The sequence below is a fragment of the Pocillopora verrucosa genome, chromosome 13 (assembly GCF_036669915.1).
Source record: "Pocillopora verrucosa isolate sample1 chromosome 13, ASM3666991v2, whole genome shotgun sequence".
Taxonomy (NCBI): Eukaryota; Metazoa; Cnidaria; class Anthozoa; order Scleractinia; family Pocilloporidae; genus Pocillopora; species Pocillopora verrucosa.
Window position 1 is genome coordinate 221,417 of NC_089324.1, and position 24,385 is coordinate 245,801.

A 24,385-nucleotide genomic window follows, 5' to 3' on the forward strand; every position below is an offset into this window, starting at 1 on the left:
GAGCTTGACCTTCACCAGACTGCACTACACTGCACTACCCTGGATTGAACTGGAAAGTACCATACAGGACACTCACTGTACCTCGCTAGACTGATCTGCACCGAACTGCATTCCACGTTTTTAAATGAAACTAATTAAGACTGTACTGCACTCTATTTAAATGTACTCCACTGGACTAGACCACACAGGATAGCTTAGCACAGCACTGGAAGTAAGTTAAAAGGACTGGATTGCCTAAACTGCAATGGAGTAGATGGCAATACATTAATCTACACTTGACTTGCATGCAAAAAGACTGCTAATAAAGACAGATAATATACTGATGTTTTGAGAAAACATCAACGAAATAAAAATTATATTATGGAGCTAGTTTCAGTTTCAATTATTCAAGACAATTTGTGTTTTGAGTATACGAAATATGTAACAATGGGTATCGTGTTAGTTTTCCTTAATTTGTCCCATAATTGAATACTTACAGTTAATCGTCATTTGTCATTAGGCCTCAATCGTCATGGGCTGCTGATTAGGCCTTGTTTGAAAACACTAGTTTTTCTCCACTTAAAACAGAAAACTGTTCAGAGAAAAAAAGATGTTGAAATATTAAACAAGTTACATTGTAAAACGTTGTCATTAAAACAATTAATCAAGAAACCACCCAAAAAGTTCTGTAAACAGAAAATTTCAGATTGTATAGAAGAAAGAATAACTCTTACAAATGATTACATATTACCTATATAAGCGCTCGATGTGCTATTTGGTTTTGACGTGGTTTGAAGTGAGCCTGTTGCAATCAAAACATGCCGGCCTTACCTCTTTCAGATGACCTGTATTGCTGAACGACCAGAACTTTCTCCTACAACTACTTTATGCAACGCATCAGGGTTTTGCTGTCAGCCAACGAACCCATCTTACACAGGTTAGTATCACATTGCTATAATTCTTTACTTACCTTCTCAGTGATGCTAAGCCGCTGAAAATGAGGATTTCTTGAGCCACAGAAAGTTAAAATGTCTAAAGCTATTAAACCGAAAAAAGGGCCCGCTGTTCTTTTATATTAATTCTGGCAAACTTTAGACAACCTTAACGCCTACACAAGACTAGACTAGACTAGACTTCCTTTACTGAGATATTTAACATACCTGTGGTTAGGTCCTTGCTTTGGAATTTCCTCACTGTTGTAGCTCAGGTTGGAGTATCACGCATCAGGGTTTTGCTATCAGTGAAAGAACTCATCTTACTCAGGTTAGTATCAAATTGTTATGATTATTTACTTACCTTCTCAGTGATGCAAAGGTTATGTCCTAGCTTTGAATCCTCCTCTCTGTTGTGGCTCAGCTTCTTGTTATGGCTCTCTTTTTATGAAGCACTCCAGTGCTGCACTGATCCAAACTGAGTTACGAGGTCATGCTGAAAAAAAAAAAAAAGAAAAAAAAGAAAAAAAGAAATCTAACAAAACTTGTTGCAATGGAAACATGCCGGCCTTACCTCTTTCAGATGATCTGTAGTGCTGATTGACCATCACTTTCCTACAACTGCTTTAACAACCTTAACTCTTAGACTAGACTAGAATAGACTATATTATACTTCATTTACTGAGACATTTAGCATACCTGTGGTTATGTCCAAGCTTTGAATGCTCCTATTTGTTGTCGCTCGGCTTCTTGTTATGGTTCTCTTTATATGAAGCACTCCAGTCCTTCTCTGATCCGAACTGAGCCACGAGGTCATGCTGAAGAAAAAAAAAATCTAACAAAACTTGTTGCAATGGAAACATGCCGGCCTTACCTCTTTCAGATGATCCGTAGTGCTGATTGACCATCACTTTTTTCTATAACTGCTTTAGGCGACGCATCAGGGTTTTCCTTTCAGAGAACGAACTCATATTGCACAGGTTAGTATCAAATTGTTATGATTATTTACTTACCTTCTAAGTGATGCAAAGTCGCTGAAATGAGCTTATCGTGAGTCGCAGAAAGTTAAAATGTCTCAAGCTCTAAAATGGAAAAAAAGACACGCTCTTCTTCTATATTAATTCTGGCAAACTCGAGACAACTTTAACTCTTAGACTTGACTAGACTAGAGTATACTTCCTTTACTGAGACATTTTACATACCTGTGGTTATGTCCAAGCTTTGGATTGTCCTCTCTGTTGTAGCTCAGCTTTTTGTTATGGCTCTCTTTTTATGAAGCACTACAGTCCTGCTCTGATCCGAAGTGAGCCATGAGGTCATGATGAAAAAAAAAAAAGATTTAACAAAACTTGTTGCAATGGAAACATGCCGGCCTTACCTCTTTCAGATGACATGTAGTGCTGATCGACCAAAAATTTTCTTAGAACTGCTTTAGGCAACGCATCGGGGTTTCCTATCAGTGAACGAACCCATCTTGCATAGGTTAGTACCAAATTGTTTAATTATTTACATACCTTCTCAGTGATGCAAAGCCGCTGAAATGAGCTTATCGTGAGTTGCAGAAAGTTAAAATGTCTCAAGCTCTAAAATAGGAAAAAAGGCGCGCTCTTTTATCTTAATTCTGGCAAACTCGAGAGAACCTTAACTCCTTCACTAGACTAAACTAGACTATAGTATACTTCCTTTGTTGAGACATTTAACATACCTGTGGTCACGTCCTAGCTTTGGATTCTCCTCTCTGTTGTAGCTCAGCTTGTTGTTATGGCTCTCTTTTAAAACCCTCCAGTCCTGCTCTGATCCGAACTGAGCCATGATGTCATGCTGAAGAAAAAAAAAAACCTGACAGAACTTGTTGCAATCAAAACATGCCAGCCTTACCTCTCTCAGATGACCTGTAGTGATGATCGACCATAACTTTTTCCTACAACTGCTTTAGGCAACGCATCAGGGTTTTCCTATTAGCGAGCGAACCCATCTTACTCAGGTTAGTATCAAATTGCTATGATTATTTACTTACCTTCTCAGTGATGCAAAGTCGCTGAAATGAGCTTATCGTGAGTTGCAGAAAGTTAAAATGTCTCAAGCTCTAAAATGGAAAAAAGGCACGCTCCTCTTTTATATTAATTCTGGCAAACTCGAGACAACCTTAACTCTTAGACTAGACTAGACTATAGTATACTTCCTTTACTGAGACATTTAACATACCTGTGGTTATGTCCTAGCTTTGAATTGTCCTCGTTGTTGTAGCTCAGCTTTTTGTTATGGCTGTCTTTTCATAAAATACTCTAGTCCTGTTCTACTGGCATCCCAGGTTTAAATTCAATATTTTACTATACTACACTATGTAGCACTTTTATAAGAGAAAGAAATCCGCTTCAACCAGCCTTTAAATTATTATTCTGAAATTAAACGTACCTGTGGCTATGTCCTAACTTTGGATTCTCCTCGCTGTTGTAGCTCAGCTTGTTGTAATGACTATCTTCTAATGAAGCAATCTAGTTCTCCTCTACTGATATCCGTGCTTTAACTCTAATACTATACTACAATATGTAGTTCTTTTGGTAAGAGGAAGACAATCCGCTTTGAGTAGCTTTTAATCCATTACTCAGAAATTTAACCTACCTCTGCTTATGTCCTAGCCTTGGATTCTCTTCGCAGTTGGTTCTCAGTTTGTTGTTATGATTATCCATTTCAGTTCTGCTTTACTGATATCCCAGTGTGGCAAATTGAGCCATGAATCACTAGCGACCCTGTGATTGCTTGTGTGTTTCTAAAACTCAGCTGGCGTCTTGGTAAAACTTATGCCCCATTCACACCAAAGCTTAAACATGTTTAAAAGTTGTTTTGTTAAACACAGTTTAATTTTTGTTTTCTTCATAGAAACTATTTAGCCGAATATTTTTGACTTGAATGTAGCACATTGGAAATGTAAGTTAGCAAGTACTTGAATCCAATGGAAAATCAAGTTTTTCAGTTCTCTGTTTATAATTTTCATTCAATGAAAACCAGTTTAACAAAACATGTTTTGCTGGTGTGAATGGGGTATTAGTCTCGTGAGAAAAAATATTTGCAAACCTCCAAGACCACGTGGTATTGTATTTAAATATTCTGCAAAAATATTGTTAATACATAGACCATGCGATAAAATTGTATTTATTTAACAACGTAACTATTTCTCAACCTATTTATATATCAATTTATTTACATATTTATTGATCGCCCTATCAATTGATCATTTCTTTAGTTCTTCCATAATTAATCAATGTTATCAGTTATTGAGATATATTTATTTCTTTATTTTATCGTTTATTGATTATCAATTATTTTTGTTTGTTTTTAGGTTATTAGGTACACTTTTATTAAAAGTAAAGCCCAAGTGACAGGCCTAAGTAGCCCAAGGTATCATTGAAAAGGACCTTTCTACGAAAAAGTAAGTAGACGCTCTTCCTTGTGTTGGTTTGACAACTGAAGACAACACTGGACTGAAATACACATGTATGGGCTTAAATGTGGGCTTTTCGGAATAGCACTTCACTTGACTGGACGGGCCGCAATGCACGTGGTTGTTCCTAACTCGACTGAGCAGGACTATGGTGTCCTGGACTCGGTGGTAATTAGTTGTTCACAACTGGATGGGACGGGACTGGGCTGAGCTCTTGCGGATTACACTGCTCTGCACTGCACTTGACTGGACTAGACTCGACTCGACTGCTGTTGACTTGTATGGACCTGGGCTACGCTGGATTAAAATGCACTTAGCTGGAAGGGGATGAATTGGAATTGGACTGGACCGCGCGTCAGTGGAGTGGGACTGAGCCGGACAGCACTTCAGAAGACTAAACTAGACGGCATGCACTTCACTGGACTGGACTGTCTTACTCTGAGCTTGACTTCACCAGACTGCACTACATTGCACAACCCTGGATTGAATTGGAAAGTACAATACAGGACAGTCACTGCACCTCGCTATACTGATCTGCACCGAACTGCATTCTACGTTTCCAAATGAAACTGATAAAGACTGTACTGCACTGTTCATGAATGTACTCCACTGGACTATACCACACAGGATAGCTTAGCACAGCACTAAATGTAAGTTAAAAGCATTGTTCCGGATTACCTAAACTGCAATGGAGTAGATGGCAATATATTAATCTACACTTGACTTGCATGCAAAAAGACTGCTAATAAAGACTGATAAGATACCGATGTTTTGAGAAAACATTAACGAAATAAATATTATAGTATGAAGCTAGTTTCAGTTTTAATTATTTAAGACAATTCGTGTTTTGAGCATACGAAATATGTAACAATGGGTATCGTGTTAGTTTTCCTTAATTTGTCCCATAATTGAATACTTACAGTTAATCGTCGTCTGTGACCTTTCTGATGGGCTGCTGATTAGGTCTTGTTTGAAAACACTAGTTTTTCTCCACTGAAAACAGAAAACTGTTTAGAGAAAAAAGGTAGTTAAATATCAAACACGTCACATTGTGAAACGTTGTCGTTAAAACAATTAATCAGGAAACCACCTAAAGAGTTCTGTAAACAGAGAATTTCAGATAGTCTAGAAGAAAGAATAACTCTTACCAATGATTACATATTACCTATGAAGCGCTCGATTTGCTATTTGGTTCTGACGTGATTTAAAGTGAGCCACGAGGTCATGCTGAAAAGAAAAAATCGAACAACTTGTTGCAATCAGAACATGCCGGCCTTACCTCTTTCAGATGACCTGTAGTGCTGATCGGCCATAACTTTTTCCTCTAACTGCTCTATGCAACGCATCACGGTTTTCCTATCAGCGAAGGAACCCATGTTACACAGGTTAGCGTCACAGTATTATAATTCTTTACTTACCTTCTCAGTGATGGGAAGCCACTAAAAATGAGCTTATCTTGAACTGGAGAAAGTTAAAATATCTCAAGGTCTTAAATCGAAAAAAAGGCCCGCTCTTCTTTTATATAAATTCTGGCAAACTCGAGACAACCTTAACTCCTACACTACCTACATTAGACTACACTGGACTTCCTTTCCTGAGACATTTAACATACCTGTGGTTATGTCCTAGCTTTGGATTCTCCTCTCTGTTGTAGCTCAGCTTGTTGTTATGGGTATCTTTTCCTGAAGCACTCCAGTCCTGTTTTGCTGATATCCCAGCTTTAATTTCAATTTGTTACTATATTACACTATGTAGTACTTTTTCCGTTTCGACTAGCCCATAATCCATTACTCAGAAATTTAACGTACCTGTGATTATGTCCAAGCTTTGGATTCTTTACGCTGTTTTATCTTAGCTTGTGGTTGTCGCTATCTTTTTATGAAGCACTCCAGTCCTGCTCTGATTCAAAGTGAGCCACGAGGTGATGCTTAAAAGAAAAAAATCTGACAAAACTTGTTGCAATCAAAACCTGCCGGCCTTACCTCTTTCAGATGACCTGTAGGTCGACCATAACTTTTTCTTACAACTGTTTTATGCAACGCATCAGGGTTTTCCTATCTGCCAACGAACCCATGTTACACAGGTTAGTATCACATTGTTTTAATTCTTTACTTACCTTCTCAGTGATGGAAAGCCGCGTAAAATGAGCTTATCTTGAGCTGCAGAAAGTTAAAATGTCTGAAGCTCATAAATCGAAAAAAAAACCCGCTCTTCTCCTATATTAATTCTGGCAAACTCTAGACAACCGTAACTCCTAGATTACACTATACTAGACTTGACTTTACTATGCTTCCTTTCCTGACACATTTAACATACCTGTGGTTATTTCCTAGCCTTGGATTCTCCTCGGTAATGTAGCTTGTTGTTATGGCTATCTTTTCATGAAGAACTCCAGTCCTTTTTTACTGATATCGCAGCTTAAATTCAATTCTATACTATACTATGTTGTACTTTTCTAAGAGGAAGGCAATCCGCTTCAACTAGCCTTTAATCAATTACTCAGAAATTTAATGTTGTTGTGGTTATGTCCTTGGTTTGGATTCTCCTCGCTGTTGTAGCTCAACTTGTTGTTATGGCTATCTTCTTATGAAGCACTCCAGTCCTCCTCTACTAATATCCGTCCTTTAACTTCAATACTATAGTATACTATACTATGTAGCACTTTTTGTAAGAGGAAGACAATCCGCTTCACTAGCTTTTAATCCATTACTCAAACATTTAACGCACCTGTGGTTATGCTCAGCTGATATCTCAGTGTTTCAAATTCAATCATGAACCACTGGTGACCCTGTGATTGCACGTGTCTTTCCAAAGGTCAGGTAGTGTCTTCGGAAAACTGAGTCTTGTGAGAAAATATTCTTGCAAACTTTTAAGACAACGTGGTGGTAGATTTTAGCATTCTGCAAAAATATTGTTAATACATTGACCATACGTTAAAATTGTATTTATTTAACAACGTAACTATTTCTCAACTTATTAATATATCAATTTATTTACATATTTATTCATCTCCCTATTAATTCATCATTTCGTTAGTTCTTCATCAATTATTTTATGTTTTCAGTGAATGAGATGGATATTTTTTCTTTATTTTATCTTTTATTGATTATCAATTATTCTTGTTTACTTTCAGTTATTAGGTATACTTTTATTAAGGTATCATTAAAAAAGACCTGTCTATGACAATGCCGTAAGTAGACGCTCTTGATCGTGTTGGTGTGACAACTGAAGACAAGACTGGACTGAAATACGCTTGTATGGGATTCAATGTGGACTTTTCCGAATAGCACTTCAGTTGCCTGGACGGGCTGCAATGCACTTGGGTGTTCCTAACTAGACTGAGCAGGACTGCATTGTGCTGGACTCAACGGCAGTTAGTTGTTCTGGACTTGACGGGACGGGACTGGGCTGAGCTGTTACGGATTGCACTGCTCTGCACTGCAATTGACTGGACTAGACTCGACTCGACTGCTGTTGACTTGTATGGACCTGGCCTACGCTGGATTGAAATGTACTTAGCTGGAAGGGAATGAATTGGAATTGGACTGGACGGGCGCAGATTTCACTGAATGGACTGGACCGCACATCAGTGGACTGGACTGGACTGGACTGGACTGGACTGGACGGCACTGCACTTCACGGGACTGGACTGTCTTAGTCTGAGCTTGACTTCACCAGACTGCACTACCCTGGATTGCGCTGGAAAGTACCATACATGACAGTCACTGCACCTCGCTAGACTGATCTGCACCGAACTGCATTTCACGTGAAATGAAACTGAAAGATTGTTGTCCTTAATTTGTCCCATAATTGAATACTTACAGTTAATTGCCATCTGTTGATTGGGCCTTGTTTGAAAATACTTGTCTTTCTCCACTGAAAACAGAAAACTGTTAAGAGAAAAAAGGTGTTGAAATATTAAACACGTCACATTGTGAAACGTTGTCATTAAACCAATCAATCAGGAAACCACCTAAAGAGTTCTGTAAACAGGAAATTTCAGACAGTCTAGAGGAAAGAATAACTCTTACCAATGATTACATATTACCTATTAAGTGCTAGATGTGCTATTTGGTTTTGACGTGATTTGAAGTGAGCTACGAGGTCATGCTGAAAAGAAAAAATCTTACAACCTGTTGCAATGAAAACATGCCGGCCTTACCTCTTTTAGATGACCTGTAGTGCTGAACGACCATAACTTTCTCCTACAACTGCTTTATGCAACGCATCTGGGATTTTGCTATCAGCCAATGAACCCATCTTAAACAGGTCAGTATCACATTGTTATAATTCTTTACTTACCTTCTCAGTGATGCTAAGCCGCTGAAAATATCTTGAGCTGCAGAAAGTTAAAATGTTTAAGGCTCTTAAACCGAAAAAAAGGGCCCGTTGTTCTTTTATATTAATTCTGGCAAACTCAAGACAACCTTAACTCCTACACTCGACTAGACTAGACTTCCTTTACTGAGACGTTTAACATACCTGTGGTTATGTCATAGCTTTTGATTATCCTCGCTGTTGTAGCTCAGCTTGTTGATATGGCCCACTTTTTATGAGGCACTCCAGTCCTGCTCTGATTCGAACTGAGCCACGAGATCGTGCTGGAAAAAAAACAAAATCTAACAAAACTTGTTGCAATCAAAACATGCCGGCCTTCCCTCTTTCAGATGACCTGAAGTGCTGATCGACCATAATTTTTTCCTACAACTGCTTTAGGCAACGCATCAGGGTTTTCCTATCAGTGAACGAACCCATCTTACACACCTAAGTATAAAATTGTTATGATTATTTACTTACCTTCTAAGTGATGCAAAGTCGCTGAAATGAGCTTGTCGTGAGTTGCAGGAAGTTAAAATGTCTCAAGCGCTAAAATGGAAAAAAAGGCGCGCTCTTCTCTTATATTAATTCTGGCAAACTCGAGACAACCTTAACTCTTACACTAGACTAGATTAAACTATAGCATACTTCCTTTACTGAGACATTTAACATACCTGTGGTTATGTCCTAGCTTTGGACTCTCCTCTCTGTTGTAGCTCAGCTTGTTATATTGGATTTCTTTTTGTGAAGCACTCCAGTCCAGCTCTGATCCGAACTGAGCCACAAAGTCATGATGAAAAAAAGAAAATCTAACAAAACTTGTTGGAATCAAAACATGCGGGTCTTACCTCTTTCAGATGACCTGTAGTGTTGATCGACCACAACGTTTTCCTACAGCTGCTTTAGGCAATGCATCAGGGTTTTCCTAGCAGTGAACGAACCCATCTTACACAGGTAAGTATCAAATTGCTATGATTATTTACTTACCTTCTCAGTGATGCAAAGTCGCTGAAATAAGCTAATAGTGAGTTGCAGAAAGTTAAAATGTCTCAAGCTCTAAAATAGAAAAAAAGGCGCACTCTTCTTTTATATCTTGGATTTACCTCGCAGCTGGTTCTTAGTTTGTTGTTATGATTATCCATTCCAGTCCTGCTCTACTGATATCCCAGTGTTGCAAATTCAGCCATGAATCACTAGCGACCCTGTGATTGCTTGTGTCTTTCTAAAAGTCAGCTGGCGTCTTGGTTAAACTTAGTCTTGTGAGAAAAGATACTTGCAAACCTCCAAGATAACGTGGTACTGTATTTTAATATTCTGCAAAAATATTGTCAATACATAGTCCATACGATAAAATTGTATTTATTTAACAACGTATTAACCTATTAAGATATCAATTTATTTTACATATATATTTATTGATCTCCCTATCAATTCATCATTTCTTTAGTTCTTCAAGAATCAATCAATGTTACCAGTTATTGAGATATATTTATTTCTTTATTTTATCTTTTATTGATTATCAATTATTTTTGTTTGTTTTTAGGTTATTAGGTACACTTTTATTAAAAGGAAAGCCCAAGTGACGGGCCCAAGTGGCTCAAGGTATCATTGAAGAAGACCTTTCTTCGACAATGTAAGTAGACGCTCTTCCATGTGTTGGTGTGACAACTGAAGACAACACTAGACTGAAATACACTTGTATGGGCTTAAATGTGGGCTTTTCGGAATAGCACTTCACCTGACGTGACGGGCCGCAATGCACTTGGTTGTTCCTAGCTTGACTGAGCAGGACTGCGTTTTCCTAGACTCGGCGGCAATTAGTTGTTCTGGACTGGACGGGACGGGACTGGCTGAGCTGTTACGGATTGCACTACTCTGCACTGCACTTGACTGGACTAGACTCGACTGCTATTGACTTATATGGACCTGGGCTACGCTGGATTGAAATATACTTAGCTGGGAGGGAATGAATGGAATTGGACGGGAACGAACAGAATTGGACTGGACGGGCACATATTCCACTGAATGGACTGGACCGCACCTCAGAGGAGTGGACCAGACTGGACTGAGCTGGACAGTACTTCAGAAGACTGAACTGGACGGCACTGCACTTCACTGGACTGGACTGTCTTAGTCTGAGCTTGACTTCAGCAGACTGCACTACACTGCACTACCCTGGATTGAATTGGAAAGTACCATACACAACAGTCACTGCACCTAGCTAGACTGATCTGCACCGAACTGCATTCCACGTTTCCTAAATTTAAGACAATTCGTGTTTTGAGCATACGAAATACATAACAATGGGTATCGTGTTAGTTGTCCTTAATTTGTCCCATAATTGAATACTTACAGTTAATCGTCATCTGTCACCTTTCTGATGGGCTGCTGATTGGGCCTTGTTTGAAAGGACTTGTTTTTCTCCACTGAAAACAGAAAACTGTTAAGAGAAAAAAGGTGTTGAAATATTAAACACGTCACATTGTGAAACGTTGTCATTAAACCAATTAATCAGGAAACCACCTAAAAAGTTCTGTAAACAGAAAATTTCAGATAGTCCAGAAGAAAGAATAATTCTTACAAATGATAATAATAATAATTATTTATTACTTATATAGTGGAAAATACATGTAGATATGATCTAATGCGCTAAAATGATTACATGTTACCTATGAAGCGCTTGATGTTTATGACGTGATCCGAAGTGAGCCACGAGGTCATGCTGAAAAAGAATCGAACAACTTGTTGCAAGCAAAACATGCCGGCCTTACCTCTTTCAGATGACCTGTATTGCTGATCGAACGTAACTTTTTCCTCCAACTGCTTTATGCCACGGATCAGGGTTTTTCTACGAAGCCAACGAACCCATCTTACACAGGTTAGTATCACATTGTTATAATTCTTTACTTACCTTTTCAGTGATGCGAAGCAGCTAAAAATGGGTTTCTCTTGAGCTGCAAAATTTAAAATGTCTCACGCTCTTAAATCGTAATAAAGGCCTGCCCTTTCCTATATATTAATTCTGGAAAACTCGAGACAACGTTAGCTCCTCCACTTGACTAGACCTAACTATACTATACTTCTATTACTCAGAAATCTAACATACCTGTAGTTATGTCCTAGCTTTGGATTTTCCACGCTGTTGTAGCTCAGCTTGTTGTTATGGCCATTTTTTCGTGAAGCACTCCAGTCCTTCTCTACCGATATCCCATCTTTAAATTCAGTACGATACTATACTGTACTATGTAGTACTTTTGTAAGAGGAAGATAATCCGCTTCGAATAGCCAATAATCTATTACTCAGAAATTTAACGTAGCTGTGGCTATGTCCTAGCGTTGGATTCTCCTCGCTGTTGTAGCTCAGCTTGTTGTTATGGCTCTCTTTTTATGACGCACTCCAGTCCTTCTCTGATCCGAACTGAGCCACGAGATCATGGTGAAAATGAGCTTATCTTGAGTTGCAGAAAGTTAAAATATCTCAAGCTCTAAAATGGAAAAAAGGCTCGCTCTTCTTTTATATTAATTCTGGCAAATTTGAGACAACCTTAACTCCTACACTAGACTAGACGCTGAAAATGGACTTAACTTGAGCTGCAGAAATTTAAAATGTCTCAAGCTCTTAAATTGAAGGAAAGGCTCGCTCTTCTTTCATATTAATTCTGGCAAACTCGAGACGACGTTAGCTCCTACACTGGACTAGACTAAAGTATACTAAATATCCATTACTCAGAAATTTAACATACCTGTAGTTATGTCCTAGCTTTGGATTCTCGTCGCTGTTGTAGCTCAGCTTGTTGTTACGGCCATCTCTTCGTGAAGCACTCCAGTCCTCCTCTACTGATATCCCAGCCTTAACTTCAATACTACACTATACTATGTAGTAGTTTTGTAAGAGGAAGACAATCCGCTTCGACTAGCCTTTAATTCATTACTCAGAAATTTAAATGTCCTAGTTTTAGATTCTCCTCGCAGCTGTTGCTCAGCTTGTTGTTACGATTATCCATTCCAGTCCTACTCTACTGATATCCCAGTGTTGCAAATTCAGCCATGAATCACTAGCGACCTTGTGATTGCTAGTGTCTTTCCAAAGGTCAGCTGGTGTCTTAGGAAAACTTGTGAGAAAAAATACTTGCAAACTTTTAAGACAACGTGGTACTGTATTTTAATATTCTGCAAAAAGATTGTCGATACATAGACCATACGATAAAATTGTATTTATCTATTTATCAATTTATCTATTAATAAACTTCTTTATATATCAGTTTATATATATAAATTATTGATCTCCCTATTTAACTCATCTTTTCTTTAGTTCTTTAAGAATTAATCAATGTCATCAGTTATTAATTTATCTTTTAGTGATCAATTGTTTTTGTTTATTTCAAATTATCATGTTTACTCTTATCACATTAAGCGAAGAAACTCATCTTAGACAGATCAATATGTCAAAATTATAATAATTCTTTACTTACCGTCTTAGTGATGTACAGCCTCTGAAAACGGGCGTATGTTGATCCGCAGGTATGGGAAATTCAAAGTAAAAATGTTAAAAAGTTTTGGCGAGTCCCCGAAAATGGACAGAGTTAAGTTTTGAAATCCTTTGCACTCGTCAATGGATGACTATCGCTAAATGTAAGACAACCAATCAAACCCTTCGAAAATGGGCGAACGCACAGTTAACACCAAGATGACTTTGCTTCTGGGGCCTCTTAATTGGCGAATAGGAAAGTCATTGTAACAATAACGATTCGAGCAAATGCCCCGAAATTGGCAATTCAAGCCTCCGAAAAGGTCAGTATAAAGCTCCTGCAGTTGAAATTGCGTTAGTGAGATCAAAAAAATAGTTTCATAATAAAGAAAAGACACGACGCTCGCATCTTAATTGAATTCTTGGGCGCCGCGGAAAAAAAATCTCATAAATTTGTGTATCCCAAAAATTAAGAAAGAAGACAGGGACAATCAGGTCAAGCATTTAATTTATAGTACCACATAACATCAATAAATTAACTTAGATTTTTCGAAATTACTTCACAGAACCCAGCAGGAGGGGACGCGCACCCTAGACGAAGAATTGGGCGTCCACAAAACTCAGAATGTTCCGTGTCAGTAATGCCGACACCTTGATAATTAGAACACCCATAGTGTCCCAGACGGTGCTTTCATTTTTATATCAACTTGCTAACAATTCTCAGTAGTTTCCCATTGCCTTTGTTTTCCGAACTGAAAATCCGAACAAGTTTTGAAAGGCCGAACGAGAAGCCGAAGTGAAATTCGAACCGAAGGTGAAGGCGAACTCCGAAAGAAACACGATCTTAATTTTCATCAATGCATACATAATCTTTTCTCAAAGGCTAATTCGCAATTCTAATTTGCTGTCATAGCTGAATTGCTTAAATCCGATTTCCAATCATAACCTTAAAATCTAGCTTAACCTTCGAGGCAAACTTTTTTCAACTTAGTAGTAGAAAAAACAGTCTTACTCGATCACAGTGTTTAAGATCCTCTCAATCAAGTTAAACTGAAAATGTAATCGGTCGCAGTCGAAGTAACAGTGGGGGAAGACGTGCGCTAAAGTCGATGAGCAACTGATGAACACCGAAAGACCTGTTGATGAATAGCCGAAGTATAAACGAAGCCGATATTGTGACAACCTAAAGAAGCGACGAAGAAGAAACGATCCAAACCGAAAATATGCCGAAGAGTATTCGATTGAAAGAAAAAACCTAGAGAAGAAGATTTGGGGGGGGGGGGGACCTCGCCCAACCTCAAGGGGACCCGCAAACTAAGCTTTAACTTCTTTGAGCCGAATCAGAAGTGTGACAACTTTTAGCAGAATTTGGATTTTATGGTTTAACCAGTGCACTATCTATTAACCCTTTTTTTCATCCCAACTCACAAAGAATCTTACTAACCAGCTGGACATCAGCGTCTTCTCACTGTTCTGTTCCCAGCCTCCGCGTATACAGCAGAAGGGAAGAGAAGCGTCGGCCCTTTTCTTCACCACGCTTTCCCGTCGATAAGCGAGTTATACCGGTAGCAAGAGTCAGCACTTGTCTTGTGATGATGGACTGGACCATATGGAAAGGAATGGCGAGGACTGGAGCGGGTCGTAATGGACTGCATGGAGCTGGATGCTGATTTTTGGACCAAATGCACAACGAACTGGACTCTGAAATGAAGTGAGAGGGACTTAGGTTAAGTGATCTGGATTAGCTGCACTAGAATGGACTGAGCGGTGTTTGGACTGGAGTGTGTCGTACAAGTCTAAATGAGAAAGATATTGTGGATATTTAGGTGAAATAAACGATACGTAAAAACATCGTGGCCCCTTGTGAAGGGGAAACATTGCAAAATAATCATATTCTGAGTTCGCAACCATTGCACATGTCAGAAGAACTGAATAGGAATTTTCTGTTAGATACTTTTTACTGAAACATTGCAAAACTTGGTTGGTCAACATGCGATAAATTTAAGTCATTTTTCCAGAGTAACAAGATTGGAAAAACTGTTCCCTTCACATCTATACATCAGTGTTTTTATTGTCAATTCTGTTCTCTATACATTTCTTAGGGAGAACGTGTTTATCATGAGCTTCGTTTGTTGGTGATTATTTCATTTCCTCTTATGTGTGTGAGCTTAATTTGTGATTAAGGGGTGATAATATAACGAGAAATTAAATGTCAGTAATCCCTCGGTTTTCAAGATTACAAAAAAAAATTACTTTTGTGTGAGAACGAAGCCCCCTTCATGTTGTCAAATATCAGTTTCATCTGGAGTCATGGTGAGTAAACATCGAGGCGTACCTTAATTTTCTCTTGTGTAATTTGGAGAATCTTATTGTAGAATTAAATTTAAACGTTTGCAGATTATCACTTCATTTGAAGCCCAGAAAAGAAGCAAACAAACAGGCAAATTAAATGTTATCGCTTATTATAACCCTTTCGTCTAACATATCGGAAATTTACAAACCTTCTTTGATTAAAACCCGTATTACTGACATTTTTACCATTCAGATGTTTCGATTAAAAAGAAAAAAAACAGTAGTGTGAACTTAATTTTTCACTTTTCATAACAAGCAGTTAACTCTTTAAGTCTAAGAAGTGATTAAAATGTAACTTCTCCCTCTATTATTTATACATTATCCAGCAAACAGGAAGTGAGAATACTCAAATTTATCTCCTCGATGTTGTTATCTTGATATGATATCAAATTCTTGTAACTAATTGGAAGGACATGTTTGGCAGTCAAAGGGAGAATTGACGATCTGATCTTGGAATTTAAGGGTTGAGACGAAGGAAATTCTCGGAATCTGCCTGGGAAGTCGACTGAAATGTTTCCTTAATTCACTCGTCATCTCTATATTACGCACATTGTTCAAACCTAGTGCCTTTAGGAACAAGCTTTAGATATACTCACTATCAAAATTAATTTTGATTACTTAAAACACCAAGTTTCGCTTCAAACTTGTAACTAATTAAAATTTAAGAGCACGAACCACGCTTTCTCTACATTGTTAACGCGGAATTTCAGCAAAGAAGATGAAAGATTAGAAATGGTACTCCGTGCGGTAAAGTTTCCGCACAGCCCCGTACTATTGTAAAACAAATCTGTTTTCCCAATGGAAATGTATTGTTTTTGCCATTGTTTTCTCTGTTCAAGAACTGAATGCATAATGGAGGATGGGGCTTTGCGGAAATTTTACCCTCCGCGCGACAACAGTTTCAAAGAAGAATTTCAAGGAAGCCAATTTTGCAAAAAAGAACTACGCAATAGAATTTCTACTGCTAAGTTATTAAATTACATTCTGGGCGGAAATACGAGCGACTGGAAAGAATTAAAGAATTAAATAAAACGAAGCTTCGATCTGGAGCTCTTCTTGAATTTGTACATGGCTCAGCTTCTCTTAGAGTTAGTTTACACAGTTTTACATGTTTCTATAAGCGTCGATAAACACTTACCTGCTTCCGTCCGTTTCCAGAAATGATACGTGATGTTAAGTTTGACCAAACGAGAAACGAAAGAGGGCTTCCAAGGGAGAAAACACTGTGTAGAAGCTAAAATTGTGACAAGAATTGATCACTGAAGTAGAATTTCTCTATGCTTGTGATAATTTCAAAAGTGCGCCTTTTAAAACTTATGCGTGCACGCGGGTTGTTGAGCTCTTCCCTGAATGGCTCGTCTAACTGCACGGGTTTTTAGCGCGCACGATTTTTCTAATTAGCACTATTCATTAGAGACACATTTTGTTGTGGTAAACGCAAACGGCAAATTAACATCTGCGTTCCCTGATTTTTCTTCCAAGACAAAATACAGAAGGGCCTCGCAAGTGATACTGCGGCATTCCCAGTTAGTGATTTCTTTCCATTTATGTTCCTGATTACATTTTTGTGTTTTTGCACGCACATTTTTCGTATTCTTTTCGCATTCTTTTCGCTCACGGCGATTTGTATTCTGTTAGATTTTTTCGCATAATTCTGCTTTGTTTAATTTCTTTCGTAAAAATTTCTCAGAAAAACAATTGAACATAGGAGTATCAGAGTGCATAAGGTTAACATCGATCCCTTTCCTGCGATCATCTTTTAGTTTTTCTGTCCTTCATGCTCACAAGTCACACAACGTTTGTTAGTGTCTTTCCTTGTCCAATTGTATTTCCTCTGTTGTTTTGCGTTTTCCTATTCCTTCTCCCTCGTAATAATTTGTAATTACTTGTTTCTTTTTAGCAACAAATGCAAATAAATCTTAAAGCGTTCGCGTGTTGAAACCTGACTTTGTTGGCAGTCACACAAAGAGTACAAAAGTTTTGCACAAAATGCAGAAACTGAAAGGGAAGTAACAGGGCTTTAATTTTTGTCGTAGTCGTTCGTCGTGGGTCATTGAGCTCTTCCCTGAATGGCTCGTCTAACTGCACGGGTTTTTAGCGCGCACGATTTTTCTTATTAGCACCATTCATTAGAGGCACATTTTGCTGTGGTGAAACGCAAACGGCAAATTAACATCTGGGTTCTCGTTTTTCTTCCAAGACAAAATACAGAAGGGCCTCGCAATGAGTACAAAAGTTTTGCACCAAATTTAGAAACTGAAAAGGAAGTAACAAAACTTCAATTTTTGTCGTAGTCGCTCGCATTAAGACGATCCCTCTATCAAAATAGCAGAATATGATGTGAAATAAGCCATAACTATTATTTTTCACGGGCTTTAAATAGTTGTCTTTTTTTCTGTTTAGTCACGGTTGAAATGATAATAAAATGATCGACAAAACTTATAAGAAAAATTAAACCTTGTGCTATCCGCCAGGCCTCGGTTGCTCAAAGGTTAGGTGGTGCTATTTACCGGATAAATCGCTATCCGCTGGTTAAATGTTTACCAAATATAGACGCGATTTTAAGCGCTTAATTTGCATGAAACTTTTGGACTTTCTATTAGCGCGAGGTTCACATCTGTGAGTGTATTCTTAGCCCTTTAGATTATCTCAAAGTTAGCCGTTACTGCGCTATATGTGCTATATACGTGGCTACATGTTCATCTACCTCGCATAGTTAAGAAAACACAACCAAATGATAATATAAGTGCTGAGCTTTTTGGCAATAGTAGTGAAAGTTGGAATTGTTGGTGAAGTTAGTAGACGTTGGGTAGGCAGGGGTACATTAAACAAGAAGCTATTATGATCCAAGACTTCTGGTACTCTTCTCTCATCGAGTTCAGTTGCTCAAGCTATCTGTCCCCCTGACGTCCCAACACTTTGATGCAATTTCAGACTCCTGCCAAGTTGTGTAGTTTTTATGCCGTTTTACGTAAGTATCAATCATCGGTGGTATAAACACAATCAGGTACACATCAGGTAATCACTTCTTGCCCTGGCCTGTTCCTCCGCTTCCAATACAAATTGTCTACAGGCTCGACTTGCATGTTTCAGTTCGTTTTGTTGCTAAAGAACTCTATCATAAGGTTAGTAGAAGCTTAGAGAAAGATTATTATACGTTGATACTAGCGTAAGACACATTAATGAGATCGGAGCCCCTGTGCGTATATTCCAACCTCAGATTTCTACGAAATGACCCACAGAAAATTCGTTAAGCGATTAAGGGATCTGGCGATTTAGTGATTTTCAATGCACTAGGTTTATAGTATTTGGAAGTCGCACAGTATGTGGAAACCAACTTGACACATCACATCACAGCAAAAAAATACTTTTCCCGGTCACGTCCTCATTGATTTAGTGCAACCATATGCTTTTGAATGTGAAAACATCATATGATCATTTTCAGGCTTCATAAGAAATAAGGACATCAAGCCCAAGGCCCTGTTTATAAGCTCGTCACTAAGAGTGTTTCTTCTTCCGCAAGTAAGTTTGAGGTCTAGAGGAACGCTTGCCTGCGAGAGGTTTGTAAGTGGTCATGTACCGATAATGACTGCCAAATCCTTTTTAGACCTCTCACAAGGTTTCGAGAATCCTTGGGTTTTGTGTATCCCGCTGTGACAGCATAAGTAACAACTGAGCTACGAAGCCAAAAGTTGAGAGAGAGAGAGAGGGAAATTTTAGAAGAGGCGGAGGTAGGGAAGGGGTCAGTGCGTGATACGGGATTATACGTTTTTAATTTTTATGACCAGTAAAAATACGAAATTGAAACCCTCTGGTTTTTAAAAGGATTCAAAAGTTCCTTTGCGCAGCCGCTTAGTGTCCCAATGAAACCGATGTCAAGAAAGAAATTAAGTAGTGCTTGGCCGCATGCTTCGATGTCAGTGGTATCCTGTGAAGGGAGTTCCCAGGGCCCTCTCTCTTCATCACTCGATAATGAGAGGAGGCCTGTGTAACACAACTCGGCCGCGTTTCGAGGCGACTTTCATGATTGAAGAGAGGACAAAAGATGGGCTGGCCTGAGGTTAAGCAAGCCGCCGATGAACATAGGTATGAACTAGTTCTGAGTGGTGCTACTGTTTCCGAGAGGATCGATAAAAGTGGCCTGGACAAGGATATTTTCGAGTTGACCTCTCTCAATTTTCTACAAATATCGAACACAACGTTGCTTTCGCTTCCGGTCGAATTAGGGCAACTGGTGAAATTAAAGACACTGGATTTGCACAAAAATAGCTTAAAGGAATTACCAGCTTCCATAGGATTGCTCAAGGAACTTAAGCACCTTGACTTATCGGACAACAAGTTGCAAAAGCTTCCGACAACACTGACAGAACTGAATTTGCTTCAGTCATTGAATTTGAATTGCAACCAACTAACTGAACTGCCGAGTTTTGTACTTCTCACAAGTCTGAAACGAGTTGACATCAGTCATAATCAACTGAAAGAACTGCCCGATGGAATATACGAACTGGAACATCTGTCGGAAATCATCGCTTCTTACAACCAGATCAGCAACATCAGTGGTAATATCTCAAAACTGCCAGCTCTCAAGGTGCTGTCCTTGAATGCAAATAAGATTGAACTTCTTCCATCAGAATTGACAGACTGTCTTAAGCTGAAAGATCTTCACTTGCAAGACAACTCGATTCAGGACAGGAGACTTTTTAAGGTTATCAAACAATGTTCAACCAAGGCAGTTTTAGATTACATCGCAACAAGAAGTGAGAAAGTGAAAGCTGGGAAAAAAGGAGGGAAAAAAGGGAGAAGTAGAAAGGTCAGCGAGGGAGCTGATAATGAAGTTACTGTGGACCAGGCTGAGGCACAATTTTTCAGCCCAGTGGTCAGAGTTATGCACAGTGAAGAGTTTAAGGTTGTTTCTCAATCAAGTGTTAAGGTTGTGCGACCTTATATTGTATGTGCAGTGGTGAGGAATTTGGATCTTATTGATGCGGATGCCTATAAAAAGTTCATCAATATTCAGGTACCTCTTCACAGTTATACAAAAGAGTTATTGACCAAGTGTGAGGTCATGATGGCTAATAACCAGCTAGAAATTAAATAAGACTTATCTGAAAGTTGATGTTTGGTTTTAATTTGGGCAATTAAGAGTATCCTATGGGGTTATATGTGATAGCTTGGGTAGGCCATGATTAATAATTTGAGAATTATTGGATGTGTTAAAACCAGTGTTATACCCAGGGGCGGGTTTGTAGTCAGTCTGATCCTTCTTAAATGCTTGTTTACCAGGTGAAAAGCTAAACTTTACCATCTAGAACCTTTTCATAGTGAAAAATATGATGTTTGGTCAGTGTCTTGATGATGGCTGGATTGCCATTAGCCATGAAAATGTCTTTTTGTCCCATTTGCCTGTTTACTCTTTTGTTAGATTAATATTCTAGCCTCAAACCACAGACACTGTTGACAAAGGAGAGGTGTTTCTTAAAAAAACTTTATTTGATTAGCTAGGCTGTTAGGTTAGGAATAGGCTAAATTTGTCAAAGCCAGCAATAACAAAGCAAAACATGGCAGAACTCATTCACATTTGTGGTCAACTTCTTTGACTGAAAAGAAGTTGATTTTGACACCATGGTGGTTTTCTATACCTTTGACTTTCAGCAGTTCTTACTTTTCTGCCTGCACTTGAGATGCTGTTAGTGCCTGTTTTATGTCTGGACATTCCCTCCACACTTTCTCTCCCTCCCTCTCTCTTGCTTAAGGAGGAAGTTCAAAAATTGTCATGAGCTTGAACTGGGATGGAAAAAGAAGAGTCTGTATTTTAGTCCCAGATGGCTGCCTTGTTGGTATTTTCATCAGCTATTACCTTGGCAGCATTGTATTGTTCCTTTGAATGTTCATCACTTTGTAAGGTTGATTTCCATACTCTAAACAGCTTTTTTTTTCTAGATTTCTGTAAGCCAGGTTATTTCCCATGTTGCAATATTCAAGTGCCATAAGTGTTGTTTTTCCTCACTGCCAAAAGTGTTGCAAATGAATTTTGATCAACAGAAGTTTCTGAGTGTCTAAAATAAAACCCTAGGCTGTTTCAATCTGGCGATCAGTAATGAATCCACACAACATCATCTTGATTGAGACGTACCAACCTACCGTAGTTATTCAGTTATAAGGCGCACCGTTTTTTTCAAGAAATTCCTAATTTCTACTAAAATTACCAGCAAAGTTTGGGTGCATCTTATAGGCGAATATTTTCCCGAAACAATTTTTTTTAATCACAGTTACTGGTACGATTTCAAGCAAATAAAAGGATACACAGTGTTGGTCATTGACTTTTATAAATATGGTGGTTCTGAAAAGACGAGCGAAGTCAAATTTGCATAGATATGATACGTGCTCGAAAGCATGTGCTCAGTAATTTGATACGTCACAAAACAAAACGAAAATAAACAAGTGAAGAGATAAATACCTTCTTCATCCATCCAGCCTTTTTTGTGCACTGAGACCTGCATTCTCGGCGGTATGTTAATTCTTGTTTAATCAAGGCTTTTGTTTGTGTGCGTGGTCATGTGTGCGACAATTCTGCTTTTGTTAATTAACAGTAAACTATAATCAATATGCGACTTTTTCGCTTTTTTGTAAGTTTATGAAAGAATTTACAATAAACTTGACTGATCTTTACTCCCCAAACAACGGTGCACCTTATAACCAAGTATTTTAGCGATATTTTCAGTTTGAAAACATGCAATAATGAAGTTGCTGAATTGGGGGTGCGTCTTATAGCCGAGTGCGCCTTATAACCGAATAACTACAGTATTATCCATACATTCTCAAGCTATCTCAATATATTCTCTAATAAGGTAGAATATGTTTTGTTTTTTCCATAATAATTTTGTTAACAATATTTTAAAATCTGAAGTTAAGGAGGATTTTATAAAATAAATTGTGTATTTACCAGATCTGAGTGATTAGTATGCAATCAAATCAAATACAAACTTGAAGTTTACTCTAGAAGTTACTTCCCTAGGTTTTATAACTTTTTGAATGCTACATTCTGTACCTTTATGATCAAGTAACATTCTCTCTCTTGCCTACTAACAGACCAAACTTCATGAAAGCATTTGTGACCATAGAACATCAGCTACAATTGCCACACATGACATAGCACCTTTAGCATTCCCCCTGGAATATGAAGCTTGCCCTCCAGGTGATATTCAGCTGGTGCCTCTGGGAAGACAAGAGGAAATAACTGCTGAACAGCTGATAACAGACCTAAGAGCAGAAGCCATGAGACAAAAACAGAAAACAAAAAGAAATCCATATAAAACTGGACTTTTTAAGTATGATTTTATTTCCTGTTATTAACAACAACTCCGAGTTTATCTTTTTAAAAGATAAATGTTGAATCACAAAATTTTTCTGTTTCTTACAGGATGTTATATATGTAGCTCTATAAACAGGGCTTCTTCAGATATTTGTAACTGATTTTGTTACTATTTTAAAAAGATGAATAAATATTCTATAGAAATGGATGGGATGGTTACTAAAAGAGGGTTTACCTAACTATTATGCAGCAACATGCTTTTGACTGGCTTGTAAATGCAGTGTACAGTGGCAACTCTCGCACTGACATCATCTTTATGTGTTTCTTGCAATAGGTATCTAACTCTCATTGAAGGAGCAGAGTCATATGCTGTATTAAGAGACTCAAGTAGAGCTGTTGTGTCTCTGCCTCCAGTTACTAACTGTGACAAGAGTAAGGTAAAGAGCCCCATCAGGTCATACATACAACATTGGTGTACACTTGGTAGAAGTGCCCTTTCTTTGTTTTCCGGTGTGTTGTGTACAGATGATGAGGAGAGGAACCCCATTAGAGTCATTCTTGCTTATCTCATTTTAATCAAATTTTTCAAGGATGTTTGTTTGTATCATTGCTATATGCCATGAGACATGAACCTTTTTCCCAAGATGTTAGACTTATTCATATAACTAATTATATAACTAATATATAATTGCAGATAACAGGAAAAAAGATTGATGTACTCCTGGAGGTAACATCACCAGTCAGTCTTGAAACTTGCAAGACTGTAATGGACAGTCTAATTAAGATGATGCTGGAAGTTGGTTTGTTTTCGGAGGCCAACACTTTGGTTGATGATGTAGAATGTGCAACTTCCTTGTCAAACCAAGAGCTTGTTATCGAACAAGTTAGAGTATTAGGCAGTGATGGACAACTCAGAGTTGTTTATCCATCAAGAGTTGACCTGCAGTTTGAGTCAGTCAAAGTTATTCGACCAGAAAAAGTTTAGGAAACGATTATGTAACAAGATATGGACATGTAGAAAAGGGTGTTGTCTCATTTGTAGGGGCTGTCTTGGTGTACCGGTACACGGGGGAATTCCTATTGTTTTCATATCCATACATGGAGTTGTGACGCAGTTCGTTAATGTTTCGTTCCTTTGTGTAACGGTACACGAGGACACAACCCATTTGAACCACTTACTTTAAACTTTAAATTCAACCATTTGCCTCAAAGGCAATAATAAATTAGCCCTTTCTCTGTTGGCTTAGTATGAACACCCCCCTTACTGAATCCATTTTTGGTGTTGGGTAGTTTTTCTTAATGACCAGTATATGGTTCGGTTTGGTCCTGTAAGGGCAAACCAAGTAGATAAATGTTTTTTGTAAAGATTGCTTGGGACGGAGATTATTGGAGACGGATTGTAAACATCAGAAATGACATTAAAGCCGTCGAAAATCATTAGAGGTGGAATATTTAGAGTGTATGGAGTGACTGTAATCTACCCTCCTCACCCACTCCCTGAAACAGGAGAAATGCTCGTAAATTTCGCCTTATTAAAAAAGATAACGATAACCTAAAAAAACCGAAACGGCAATAAACCAGTC

The 24,385-nt window shown here is 38.3% G+C and overlaps 1 protein-coding gene across 1 annotated transcript; it reads left to right on the top strand.

Moving 5' to 3' along the window:
* Nucleotides 1-19,504: 19,504 nt before the first annotated feature.
* Nucleotides 19,505-24,257, top strand: LOC131789476 (leucine-rich repeat-containing protein 47-like). The gene is made up of 4 exons (XM_059106596.2): nt 19,505-20,507; nt 22,580-22,818; nt 23,137-23,239; nt 23,497-24,257. The coding sequence occupies exons 1-4, from the start codon at nt 19,536-19,538 to the stop codon at nt 23,785-23,787; spliced, it is 1,605 nt and encodes a 534-aa protein (XP_058962579.2). The 5' UTR covers nt 19,505-19,535; the 3' UTR covers nt 23,788-24,257.
* The last annotated feature ends 128 nt before the right edge of the window (nt 24,258-24,385 follow it).